The sequence below is a fragment of the Gossypium hirsutum genome, chromosome A09 (genome assembly GCF_007990345.1).
Source record: "Gossypium hirsutum isolate 1008001.06 chromosome A09, Gossypium_hirsutum_v2.1, whole genome shotgun sequence".
Classification (NCBI taxonomy): Eukaryota; Viridiplantae; Streptophyta; class Magnoliopsida; order Malvales; family Malvaceae; genus Gossypium; species Gossypium hirsutum.
This window is the reverse complement of record NC_053432.1, coordinates 40,932,950-40,946,907: the sequence shown is the minus strand read 5'-3', so window position 1 is coordinate 40,946,907 and position 13,958 is coordinate 40,932,950. Positions and strand designations below refer to the sequence as shown.

Here is a 13,958-nt window from a genome sequence, read left to right as displayed (position 1 = left end):
CTTGACAACTTATGTATAACAACTAACAGAGTAACAGAAGACTAAATAGAGAACCTTCCTTATACTCCTAACATTAAGAAACAATTTTTTTAATATTATAATTTTACAATTCGATATATCTTTTAATCATTATTTATAATATTTAACATGTTATATTTGGAGCTTTTCTACATTTTAAAAGCAAAACTTTATAGTTAATAGCAATCAACTTCATTGTTTAATTTTTTCTACATACGTATTATATATATATGTATAATCTGCTGTCTAAATATTATAAATTTATGGCCAAACAGCCAACGTCCTAGGTTTGTGTTAAATACGATCTCCGAAGAGTTGTTGACTTGTTGTGCCTTCTTTTTGTCTGTCCATTTATATATAAAATATACAGGAAAAAAAATCTATATAGTTATTTGTTATAATTGATATATAAATCTATAAATAAAATGGGGAGGCGACAGACATTAGACGCATATCATTTACCTTAATTAATTATCCATGATATTATCATAAATTTTAATTTTTAATTTAATATGTAATGTTATACATTATCTTTAATTTTGTATAATTTGTTGAACAAAGTTTTAATTTGATTTTAAAAAATAATTAATAATATCTTTAAATTAGTACCGTTTTACGTTTAATATTATATACATAAACAATCGTATTAATACAATATGAAAAAAATGTATACATCTATTTATTTAAATGTGTACAATTGTATAAAAATAAAACATATAAAATATAATATTAATTTTATGTTTATAAATACACAAAAAAATTATATATCAAATTGCATATTAAAATTAAATCAATGTATAAATTTAATTTATATTTTTTATGGTGGAACACTCAACATCCAAGATTGTTTTAGTGTACCAAAAATAGTTTTTTATAAATATACATGGGCCATTTATTACGGGTCATGTAAAGAAATTCTACGTTCATGGATTGTTTTAGTCTCTTATCATACCTTTTTTCAATTTCATTACCAATAGTCTAAAACATTGATATGTTAAAAAAATATTGTGTGTGTTGAGAGAAAAGTATAACCTAAAAATAAAAACTCTTAAATTATTTTAATTGGTTAGGGGTATGACTTAAGTGATAAAAATTTTAGAAATAATTTTTGATAGTCAGAGGTAAAGATTCAAATCAAATATGATGGCGGGGGAGTTGTGCCCTTTTTTCTCCATTTATATTAAAAAATATAGAAACTATCTATAAAAAAGGATAAAAAAACGTTATAGTTGATATATAAATGTATAAATAAATAGGGATATGCACTAGAGACATATCAATTAGGTTAATTGATTAACAATAATGGATCCTTCAGTGGAAACTCTTCTTACACTCCTTGTGATTTTTTTCTCCTTTTACATTCTATTTTACATCTTGAAACAAGGCAAAGGAAAAGGGAAAGCCCTTCCTGGTCCTCGACCCTTGCCAATCATTGGGAACCTCCACATATTAGGCATGCTTCCACACCGATCCCTTTACCACTTGGCCAAAAAACATGGTCCTATAATGTCCATAAGGCTAGGCTCTGTGCCAACTGTTGTTGTTTCATCCCCTCCAGTAGCCGAGATGTTTCTTAAGACACATGATGTTGTTTTTGCAAGTAGACCAAAAGTCCAAGTGCTACAATCAATTTACAATGGCAAAAAGGGAATAGCATTCACAGAACATGGACCATATTGGCGCAGTGTGAGGAAGTTTTGTAATCAACAACTTTTTAATGCATCGAAAATTGAATCATTTGCACCATCGAGGAAAGAGGTGATAACTCATTTCATTGAATCTTTGAAAGAAGCCGCAGTAGAAAAAAAAGTGGTTAACATTAGTAAAAAGGTGGGGGATCTTAATGAAAAGATGAATCTGAAAATGATTTTGGGGTCTGTGAAGAAGTATGAGGAATTTAACCTCAAGGAGCTTATTGAAGAGCTTACTAACTTGGCAGGAGCTTTCAATCTTGCAGATTTTGTGCCTTTTTTGGGTGCTTTTGACTTACAGGTATTGTGTTTGTGTGTATTTTAATATACTATATCAAAACAAATTAACAATACACATTACGAACAACCACTGAGTGAATTGTGTTGATTATTTTAAACCATGTAGGGACTCAAAGCCCGTACAAGGACACTTGGTGAAAAACTTCACGAAGCCCTTGAGACGATTATTAACGACCATCAGCAACAAAAGCAAGATGATTTTGTTGGTACAATGCTTACAGAATTAAATAAGCAAATGAATCCCGATGGTGATATAATGGATCGAAATAGCATCAAAGCCATAACAATAGATATGATTGTGGGTTCCTTGGACACCTCAGCTGCAACATTGGAGTGGGCATTATCAGAGCTCATAAGGCATCCTAGGGTAATGCTGAAATTCCAGCAAGAGTTAGAAAGTGTTATCGGGAAGAGAATGGTGGAGGAAAATGATTTACCAAAATTGGAGTACCTAGATATGGTTGTGAGAGAAACTTTAAGGCTTCATCCTGTTGCACCTTTACTAGTTCCTCGTGAGTCAATGGAGGACATAGTTATTGATGGTTGTTACATACCAAAAAAGTCAAGGGTTTTAGTGAACGTTTGGGCAATTGGGAGAGATCCTAATGTGTGGTCCAATAATGTTGAAGATTTTTTTCCTGAAAGGTTCATTAATAGCAATATAGAACTTCATGGACATGATTTTGAACTCATCCCATTTGGTTCAGGCCGTAGAGTATGCCCAGGAAAGAAACTAGGGTTAATCACAGTTAAACTCATTCTAGCTCAATTGGTGCATTGTTTTGATTGGGAGCTGCCTACTGGAATGTCGCCAAATGAATTGGACATGACTGAGAACTTTGGTTCTTCATTGCCAAGGAAGACTAATCTTTGTGCCAAGCCTATTTATCGTATGTAGAAATGCAAATTTCAAGATAATATTTCTATTGTAATATAACAGGATGTATCCGTATAATAAAGTTGGGGCGTTTTGAAAATTGTATGTATTTTATACATTATCGCAACAAATATATTGGCAGCACATCACAATTAATAAAATCTCTCAAAATTGAATAAATATAATCAAACTTTTTTTTGGTAATACAATTAATTTTTTTAGTAATTAACTAAAATTTCTAACACATTGCATTACTTAAGTTATTGTGTGCATATAAATTTATACACCAATAATAATTCATTAAATATGAATTTGTTTGGAAATACAATAATGTAATAAATCATTCATAAGTTGCTAGCAATTTAACTTCTTCTCTTAGCTTGTTTTATTATTCTTGAAACTTTTCCCAACTTGTTTTCCCAATAAAAGATAGACACGAAAAATATTAGAGTACTAATAATAGAAAATAACTTTAAGTAGATTACTTGTTCAAAAAAAAAACCTTAAATAGATTACACTAAGAATTAAAAAGAGGGGTAAGTGAAGCATAATGATCAATTATGGTAGGAAAGGAAAATTAAAATAAAATAGGTAAGAAGATTCAATGGAACAAAAAAACAAGAAGAAAGAGACAAAAGAAGGATAAAAATAATTTTGTAGTAATAAAAGACTTTGGTCTATTTATTTATTTGTTTATTTATATTTATTTGGTTAAAATGGTTATAAGTCCTTATATTTTTCATAAATTTAGAATTTCTACACATCTATTTCTTGAAATTTAATCTATATACTTTTTAAATTTACAGTAAGACTAAATTCTAAAATTATAAAAAAAATATAAATTTAAATTCTAAATTTACTAAAAATACCGAGAGTAGTGACATAATTTTAACCTAATTATTTTTCCTTTCACTTTGATCAAACCTAATTGAGCATTTTTGGCTTTGCATTGAAAAAAACAAAAGTAGAAGAATATCTAACTAAAATTTTGTTATTTCCATTTTTTTAATAAAGAATGTAGCTATCAACGTCTGTTAAGTATTGTGTACCAAAACCATCTTACAAATTAAACCATTTTTTTAATTCTCCCTTCATTTATAATAATAAAGTGTATATATAATTTATATTCAAATTAAAATTTGTGAAAAAATAGAATGTCGATAATGACAATGTATCATAAAGAAAAGAGAGAAAAATAAAGAACATACAAATTTTACGTGAAAACCCTTTCAGGAAATACCACGGGTAGTGGAGAAGATAATTCACTATGTTGAATTGGAATGATTACAAGAGGAGTAGACTATGTCCATTTATAGGCTTGTAAAACCATCTTCTAATAGAAGGAGTGTAGTAAGGTTGAAACACCTTATTCTAATCAATATCAAGTAGATGAATGTAATAAGGTTGAAAAACCTTATTCTAAAAAAAAAGTGTAGTTCTATTGGATTTTACTTTTATTTTATTTTACCACTTTATTTTATTTTAATAAGGATTCGGGTCACTCAATTCTAAAAATCTCCACCTTGATATGAATTCTCAATGAACAAGTTCTTCATCGCGAACTCTCAATGAACAAGTTCTCTACCTTTTCCATAGAACCCCTTAGAGCTTTAACCTCAAAAATGAACACCAACCAAGTCTAAGCAATGCACAAACTTGGTTATGGGAAGTGACTTAGTCATTATATCTGCAGGATTTTCATGAGTACTAATTTTTCTTACAAGAATATCACCACAAGCAATAATATCATGAATAAAATGATATCGAACATCAATGTGCTTTGTTCTCTCATGAAACATTTGATCTTTTGTAAGGAAGATGTCACTTTGACTGTCACAAAATACTATACTGATTTGAAGGACTTCATTGAGTTCACTAAAAAGTCCCTTCAACCAAATAGCTTCTTTACAAGTCTCAGTAATCACCATGTACTTAGCTTCAGTGGTAGACAAAGTGACTGTAGTTTGCAAAGTGGCTTTCCAACTGATTGTACAACTTTTGATTGTAAAAACATAACCTATGAGAGATCTTCTTCTATCAAGATCTCCAGCAAAATCAACATCAACATACCCAATGACTCCATCTCTAGTTCTTCCAAACTTTAAGCAAACTTCAATAGTACCTCGTAAGTATTTTAAAATCTACTAAACTATTTTCTAGTGTTATTTACTGGGATTCATCATGTATCTGCTAACTATACTAACTGCATATGATAAATCTGGACGTGAAAAAACCATAGCATACATGAGAGATCTCACTGCACTAGAATATGGAACATGGGACATGTACTCAATCTCATCATCTGATTGTGGAGACAAAGCCGATGAAAGTCTGAAATGGGCTGTTAAAGGAGTATTAATAGGTTTAGCACTCTGCATATTGAACTTGCAAAGAACTTTCTCAATGTACCCCTTCTGACTTAGGTACAACTTACTTACTTTTCTATCTCTGTGAATCTCCATACCAAGTATCTTCTTTGCTGGTCCCAAATCTTTCATCTCAAATTCTTCACTTAGTTGGGCTTTGACATTTCTCATCTCTCCTTTATCGTTCACTGCTATCAACATGTCATCAACATAAATGAGTAGATACACAAAAGAACCATCACTATTTTTCTTAAAGTAAACACAATTTTCAAAGCTACTTCTTTTGAAATCATGAGAAGTTATAAAAGAGTCAAACCTCTTGTACCACTATCTTGGTGACAATTTCAAACCGTAAAGGGACTTTTTCAGTAAGCAAACATAGTTATCTTTTTCTGAGACTGTAAAATCCTCTGGTTATTGCATGTAAATATCCTTCTCAAGTTCTTTATGCAAAAATGTAGTTTTTACATCTAACTTCTCAAGCTCCAAATCATGCATGGCCACAATACCAAGCAAATCTCGAATTGAACTATACTTCACAACTGGGGAGAACACATATGTGAAGTCCACTCTTAGAATTTGATTGTAACCCTTTGCAACAAGCCTTGCTTTATAACTGGGTTCTTCAACTCTTGGAGTCACTTTTTTCTTTTTAAACATCCATTTATAATGAATAACCTTTTTTCCTTTAGGAAGTTTCACAAGATCCTATGTTCTGGTTTTGTGGAGTGATCCCATCTCCTCTTGCATAACAAACATCCACTTTTTTGAGTCTTCACAGCTAACCACAGAATAATTAGATGGCTCTTGGTTTTGCATCTATATTTTCGACAATATTTAAAGCATAAGCAACTAGATCAACCTCGGCATACTTCTTTCGAGGTTTAATCTCTCTTCTAGTTTTTTTTGGTGATAGAGTATTATGGTTGTAACATCCCGAAATAGGGCCTAAATGGAACAATGGTTGCGAAACCATAAATCTGAGGTAGAAAATTTTATTTTATTATTATTTTGAGGTTTATGATATGATTGCATGATTGTGTGAAAATTTCGTGATGAAATTCTATGCATAAAGTGCTTAAGTTGAGATTAGGGACTAAATCGAATAATTTGCAAAACTTGCATTCTAGAAGTTTTTAGTATGAAATTGCTTTGGAATATTAATGAGGAGGTATTAAATAGCAATTTGACCAATTTCTAAGTCTATGGACAAAAATTGGACATGGATGGAATTTTTGGAAAGTTTAGTAGTAAGGGCATTTTGGTCATTTAGTTATTAAAATGAATTAAAAACAAAATTAAAAGCCAATTTTTGTCCATCTTCTTCATTAGGCCTAAATTTCAAGGGTTCTCCATAGCTAGGGTTTTTTTCAAGCTTTCAAGCTCCATAGTAAGTGATTCCAAGCCCTGTTTTTAATGATCTTTACGTTTTTGGAGTCCCGATAACTTGATTAAGCTTATTCTAGTAATAATTCAACCTAGGGTTCATATTTGGAAAAATACCCATAGGTGAAATTTGTGTATTTTGGTGTTTTATGATAGAATATGAGGTTTTTAATTATGTTAGACAACTTGTGCTACTCGATTTTAAGTGAAAACGAGTAAAAGGGCTTAATCGGTAAAAATACCTAATAGTCATAAGTACATGTTAGAGTGTGAATTTGATGTTGTCATAGAAGGGAAAAATGATCAGCATGTCATAAAACATAAGAAAATATGATGAAGTTTAAATTATGAGCCTTGGGGAAAAAGTGCAAATATGTGAAAGTTTAGGGGCAAAAATGTAATTTTGCCAAAGTTTGGGTCAAGGACTGTTTTAATAAATGTGAGTATTAAATAAGCTAAATTTTTATTATAGATCAAGAAGAACAAAATCCGGAGTTAGACCGGGGAAAGAAAAAGATAGTGGACTAAATCTATATAGTTGATCGTATTTTGTTTCGAGGTAAGTTTGCAGTAAATAAATGCAATATTCTATTATTTTATGTTAATTTTGTTAATTTCCAGCATGTGTATATTTATTTTATGAAATTATTCAAAGAATAATTAAGCATGAATTGACGGAGAAGAAATTTCAGAAAGTCCCGGTTGAACCTTAGGAATGTGTAGGATACAAATGTCATGACATTAGGGTTTAAGGATACCGTGTAAGACCATGCCAAGGCATGGAAATTAGTAAGGTTTCTAAGGCAAGGAAATCATGTAAGACCATGTCAAGACATGGCATTGATAAGTTACTATAAGGTAAATGTCCCATGTAAGACCATGCCAAGGCATGGCATTGGTGAGTTCATAAGGCCAGGCTACCATGTAAGACCATGTCAAGACATGGCAATGGTAAGTTTCAAAAGGATACCATGTAAGACCATGACAAGTCATGGAAATGGTAAGGTACTCGTGTATCCTTAGTATTCCAAGTGGTTCAACGGGAAAATTTAAAGAGAATATCAAGGTAAGGTAAGGTAAGACGAGTTATACTAAAAAGGTAAGACAAGTTCATGCTAGAAGAGTAAATGTAAGTACATAATGTTCATGTATGCTTGATAAGGAAAAAGGTAAGTAAAATGTATTAATAAATTTGATTAAGTAAGTAAGTATTTAAGTAAGTGAGTAAGTGAAGAAGTTTAAAATATGTCTATGACAATTAATGAAGTTGCATTATGTAGTATCATGCCAAGTAGTAAGATAGTTCTTATGAATGTTGTTATTTATTTGCATGCAAACATACTAAGCTTAATGCTTACCCCCTTTATTTTCCTTCTTTTTATAGTTTTGTCAAGCTAACTCGGGGATCGTAAAGTACGTCGGAGGTCCGGGCACACTATCACGAGGATTGTTTTGGTATAGCTAGACGTTTCATTTAGAGTATGGCATGTATAGCATCGTAGCCATTTTTTGTGTATGATCTTATGATATGGCTAATGATTGGTATGTAAATGCTTGATAATGATTAGCTATTGGAATGGCTAATCAAAGACATGTTTGGTGTTATGTATGCCTAAATGCTAGTTATTCCATGGAAATTATGAAAAAGGTGAAATTAGCACAATCAGGCAGTAACAGTGATGTGAATTTGAAAAATCACTAAAAATAGTAGAAATGGAATTAAATGATGAATAAGTTATGAAATCAAATATTATTATGTCTATTTTCAAATGGAAGAAACAAAATAGGTAAATGAGATATAGTTTATGAGATATTTAAATTTTTGTGAAGCAGGGCCAGAGCGATTTCTGGATCCCCTGTTCTGACTTTGGAAATTCACCAAAAATTTTACAAAGATAATTAGAAGTAATTATTTACATGTAAATATTCCTTATTGAGTTTAGTTTTATGATAAATAAACTTCATAGTAATTGGAACTCTGTATAGGGAGATATTTATTCGAATACACAGAGGTTAGAGCATCAAACCCTGAAATAGGGAGACTTTAACTAATAAACTGTACCAGTTGGCCTAACCAAAAATTCTAGAAAAAAATTAGTTGATAGATATATGAGTCTAGTTTCAGGAAAAATTTACAGAATTTGATTTCGAGTTTCGTAACTCAAGATATGAATTTTTAAGTGACTGTGACGCAGATTACCAACTTCTCTAGAAGTTTTAAAAATAAATTGTTTGAGCTGTTTAAGTAATGAATTAAGTCCGTTAACACCTCGTGCTCGACTCCGGCGACGGTCTCAGGTACGGGGCGTTACAGTGGTGAAGAAGTAACTCTATTTTGAATTTCTGTACTGGTTCGAGAAGTCGACTCTATTGTAGATTCTGGATTAATCTGATGCTCCACCTGCTTTTTTTGTTCCTTATTGGAAGAGTCTTTTAGAGATAAGTTGGTAGCATAGCAGTTTCATAATAAACAACATCTCTGCTAACCACAACTTTTCTATTTTCAGGACACAATAACTTATATCCTTTTACACTAGCTTTATAACCATGAAAAACACATTTAATAGATCTCAATTCTAATTTTTCGTTATCAACATAAGTATACGCAGGACAGCTAAAGATCTTTAAATTAGAATAATTAACAAGATTACTAGACCATACCTCTTGTGGAGTCTTTTTCTCAATGGCAATGAATGGAGATAGATTGATAAAAAAAATGCAGTAGAGGCTGCTTCAGCCCAAAGCAACTTTGGTAAGTTGGCATTCGACAACATACATCGAACCTTCTCCATGATCATTCTATTCATTCATTCTGCAACACTATTTTGCTGTAGAGTATGACGAACTGTTAAGTGTCTCACGATCCTTTCTGACTTGCACAATTCATTAAACTCATCAAAAAATAACTCTAAGCCATTGTCTGTGCAGAGGTATTTTATTTGCTTTCCCGTCTATTTTTCAATCATAGTTTTCCAAGACTTGAATGCATAAAACACATCACTTTTCTGCTTCAAGAAGAACGCCCAAACTTTTTTGGAAAAATCATCAATTAGTGTTAGCATATAATTAGCTCCACCTCTCGAAGGCACTCTGGATGGCCCCCATAGATATGAATGAGTATACTCAATGTTCCCTCCGTGTTATGGATTCCTTTGAAGAATCAAACTCTTTTTTGTTTCCCAAAAATGCAGTGCTAACAAAACTTCAGTTTGCAAATTCCTTGCCCATCAAGAAGTCTTCTTTTGCTCAATTCTGCCATGCCTTTCTCACTCATATGCCCTAGGCGCATATGCCAAATTCTAGTAACATCATCATTAGATAAGGAAGAGGAAGTAACAGTTGTATCAGCAGTAACTGTAGAACCTTGTAAAACATATAACTTGGCAGTTTTTCTCTGCCATTTCATCACAACAAGGGAACCTTCGAAAATCTTCAAAACCTACTTTCAGCTGTGTTTTTGTACTCTTTTGAATCAAAAGTGCTCAACGAAATAAAATTTTTCTTCAATTCGGAACATGTCATACGTCACTAAGTGTTCTGACAACTCCGTCAAACATCTTAACTTTAATCATTCCAACACTTGCAATTTTACATGAAGCATTATTTCCCATCAAAACAACACTTCCAGACATTGTTTCGTAAGTTGTAAGCCAATACCAATTGGGACTCATGTGGAAGGTAAAACCCTAATCAAGGATCCACTTCTTGCTCACCTTAGAATTGTTGACAAAAGCGGCAAGAAGTTCACCGTCGCTATAGTCTTCTACAACATTTGCTTCACAAGATTTTTCTAGTTGTTCGCTCTTTTGATTTGCAGCCTCCCTTTTGATCTTGTTTTACAGCTTAAAACACTCCGATTTAATGTGCCCCTTCTTCTTACAGAAGTTACAAGTTTTACCTTTGTTTGAAGACTTTGATCTTCCCTTAGATTTACCGCGAGGATTCCATTCTTATGTCCTTCCACGATCATCATCAACATTCCGATGTTGTTACCCACGAGCAATGAGACACTCTCTCTGAGAGTCGGGTTTAACCACAAGATGCTTCATCTTATCATACATGTAACAACCCTTATCCGAGACCATCACCGGAGTCGAGCACGAGGCGTTACCAGACTTATCTTACTTGTTCGGGGCATAAAAAAATTTACTTCACTAACTTTCATCCAATTAATCCCTAAAAAGGGCCCTCGAGGCCCCAAAATGTGCAATTGGAATAGTTTGGGACCAAATCGGGAACATTAAAAATTTTTTGATTACTTACATAATTCAAAACAATTTATTTCACTATTCATAATAGAACTGTCCATCTGCGTAATAGTCACTAAATTAATTATAACTCAAGTTACGAAACATGAAATTTAAATCCGTAAATTTTCCCTAAAACTAGACTCATATATCTTCTTATCATAATTTTTCTAGAATTTTTGGTTTGGCCAATTAGTATATTTTATTCATTAAAGGTTCACTTGTTTTGCAGTTTAGCGGACCTAACCTCTCTTCACTAAAAATTGATTATCTCATTATACCGAAATCGGATAACATTTCTATTTGTTTCTAATGAAAATAGACTCAATAAGATTTAATTATATATCATTAACCATTTAATTCTATTTCTATAATTTTTAGTGATTTTTCAAATCCACGTCACTACTGTTGTTTCCTAACTGTTCCATGGCCAACTCTTACTCTTTCATAAATTCTTTGCATCAAACATCATTTAGGCATACATAATACCAAAACATGTTCTTATTTAGCTATATCATAAGCTAATAATTACCAAGTATTTGCATTCCATTCTTTAATCATGTCATAAGGACATACACACAAAATAGCCAAGTCCCTATACATGCCATAACTTAAAGTATTTCTAGTCACAAAATACCGAGATAACTCGTTGATAGTGTGAGGCAATCTTCGACGTCCTTATGATTTTCCGAGTTGGCTTTGCGATACTATAAAAAAGAGAGAAAATAAAGGGAGTAAGCATAAAGCTTAGAAAGTTTTCATGTAAATAAATAACAACATTCTAAATGAATTATCAAGATAACCTAAACCTTTCGAACATGGACTTATCTTACCTTCCCATTGGTACACTCTTTGAATTTTCTGTCAAACCATTTGGAATACTAATGATACACGGGTACCTTTCCCTTTTAAACTTACCATTTCCATGTCTTGACATGGTCTTATGTGGTATCCTTGCCTTATGAACTCACTATTGCCATGCCTTGGCATGGTCTTACATGGGATCTTTGCCTTATAGTAGTTTATCAATGCCATGTCTTGACATGGTCTTACATGATTTCCTTGCCTTGTAAAACTTACCAATACCATGCCTTGGCATGGTCTTACTTGGTATCCTTAAACCGTAATGTCATGACATTTGTGTCCTACACATTCCTAATGTTCAAGCGAGACTTTTAAGTATCATTTCTCCGTCAATTCTTACTGGAATCATCAAGGAATAAATTTACAAAATAAATATATAGATGCTAAAAAATAACATCATTAATTATAAATAATAAAACATTGCATTTATTTACTGCAAACTTACCTTGATACAAAATACAATCATATATTTTGATTTAGTCCTCAACCTTTTTCTTTCCTCAGTCTAACCCCAAATTTTGTTCTTCTTGATCTATAATAGAAAATTTAACTTATTTAATATTTACATTTATCAAAACAGTCCTTAACTCTAACTTTGGTAAAATTATGATTTTGCCCCTAAACTTTTGCATATTTACACTTTTCCCCAAGACTCGGAAATGAAACTTTATACCTAATTCTTATGTTTTATGACATGTTGATCATTTATTTACCTACAGCAACATCAAATTCCCACTCTGACATTACTTATGACCATTAGGTATTTTTACCGATTGTGTGGTTTTACTCGTGTTCGCTTAAAATCGCTTAGCTCTAGTCATTTAACATAATTTTAAGCTTCATATTTTACCATAAAACATCAAAATAAACACATTGCACCTATGGGTATTTTTCCAAATATGAACCTTAGGTTAAATTATTGCTAGAATAAGCTAAATCAAGTTACCAGAACTTTAAAAACGTAAAGAACATTAAAAATGGGGCTTGGAATCACTTACTATGAAGCTTGGAAGCTTGACAAAACCCTAGCTACGAAGAACCCTTGAAATTTCGGCCTAATGAAGAAGATGGTCTCATTTTGCCATCTTTTTCCCTTTTTTAATCTTTTAATTACCAAATGAATAAAATATCCTTCATTAAAACTTTAGTTATTTTTATCTATGTATGTCCATTTTTGTCCATGAAAACCTAATTGTTTAATTACCATTTAAGGACCTCTACTTCAATTATACTCTTCAATTTAATCCTTTAGCATCTAAAACTCATATTTATCAACTTTTGCAATTAAGCTCTACTAGGCAAGTTAAGCATGCTATTTATAAACGTTTCCATCGATACTCTAACACATGCATCTAATCACTTGGTAAATTAGAAAAATTACTTAGAATAAACTTTTCTATCTCGAATTCGTGGTTTCGCAACCACTATTTTATTTAGGCCCTATTTTGGGATGTTACATTTCTCCCCCTTTAGGGATTTTCTCCTCAAAAATCTTACATGTGGAAAGATTTGGATACTGTTTTCGCATAACCTCTTCAGGCTCCCATGTAGCCTCGTCTACCCCATGCCTATTCCATAATACTTTCACAAGTGTAATACTTTTGTTCCTCAGTTGCTTGACTTCTCGAGCTAAAATCTTTACCGGTTCTTCACCATAAGTCATATCTTGCTGAATCTCAATCTCTGTCTGTGAAATCACATGTGAAGGATCAGAACGGTAACGACGTAACATGGACACATGGAACACATCATGAATCTTTTCTAACTCTAGCGGCAAAGCTAACCGATATACTAATGGTCCAACTCTTTCAGTCACCTCAAACGGTCCAATAAAACGTGGACTTAGTTTTCCTTTCTTGCCAAATCTAAAGATTTTCTTCCACAGGGATACTTTCAAGAACACTTTGTCACCTACACAATCTCTTTTCTTTTCAAGTATGCATAAGACTTTTGTCTATCTAAAGCTACTTTCAAGTAATATTTGATAACTTTCACTTTCTCTTCAGTTTCTTTAACTAAATCAACCCCGTAAATCTGATTTTCTTTAAGCTCTGTCCAATACAAAGGTGTGTGACATTTACATCCATACAAAGCTTCATAAGGTGCCATTTTCAAACTCGACTAGTAACTATTATTATAAGCAAACTCTACCAACGACAAATATTTCTCCCAACTACCTTGAAATTCTAAGATACAACATCTGAGCATA

At 32.1% G+C, this 13,958-nt stretch overlaps 1 protein-coding gene across 1 annotated transcript; it reads left to right on the top strand.

Moving 5' to 3' along the window:
- The first annotated feature begins 1,223 nt into the window (after positions 1-1,223).
- LOC107962293 (cytochrome P450 CYP736A12) lies at positions 1,224-2,986 on the top strand. Its single transcript, XM_016898612.2, has 2 exons — positions 1,224-2,010; positions 2,116-2,986. The coding sequence occupies exons 1-2, from the start codon at positions 1,321-1,323 to the stop codon at positions 2,905-2,907; spliced, it is 1,482 nt and encodes a 493-aa protein (XP_016754101.1). The 5' UTR covers positions 1,224-1,320; the 3' UTR covers positions 2,908-2,986.
- Positions 2,987-13,958: the final 10,972 nt, after the last annotated feature.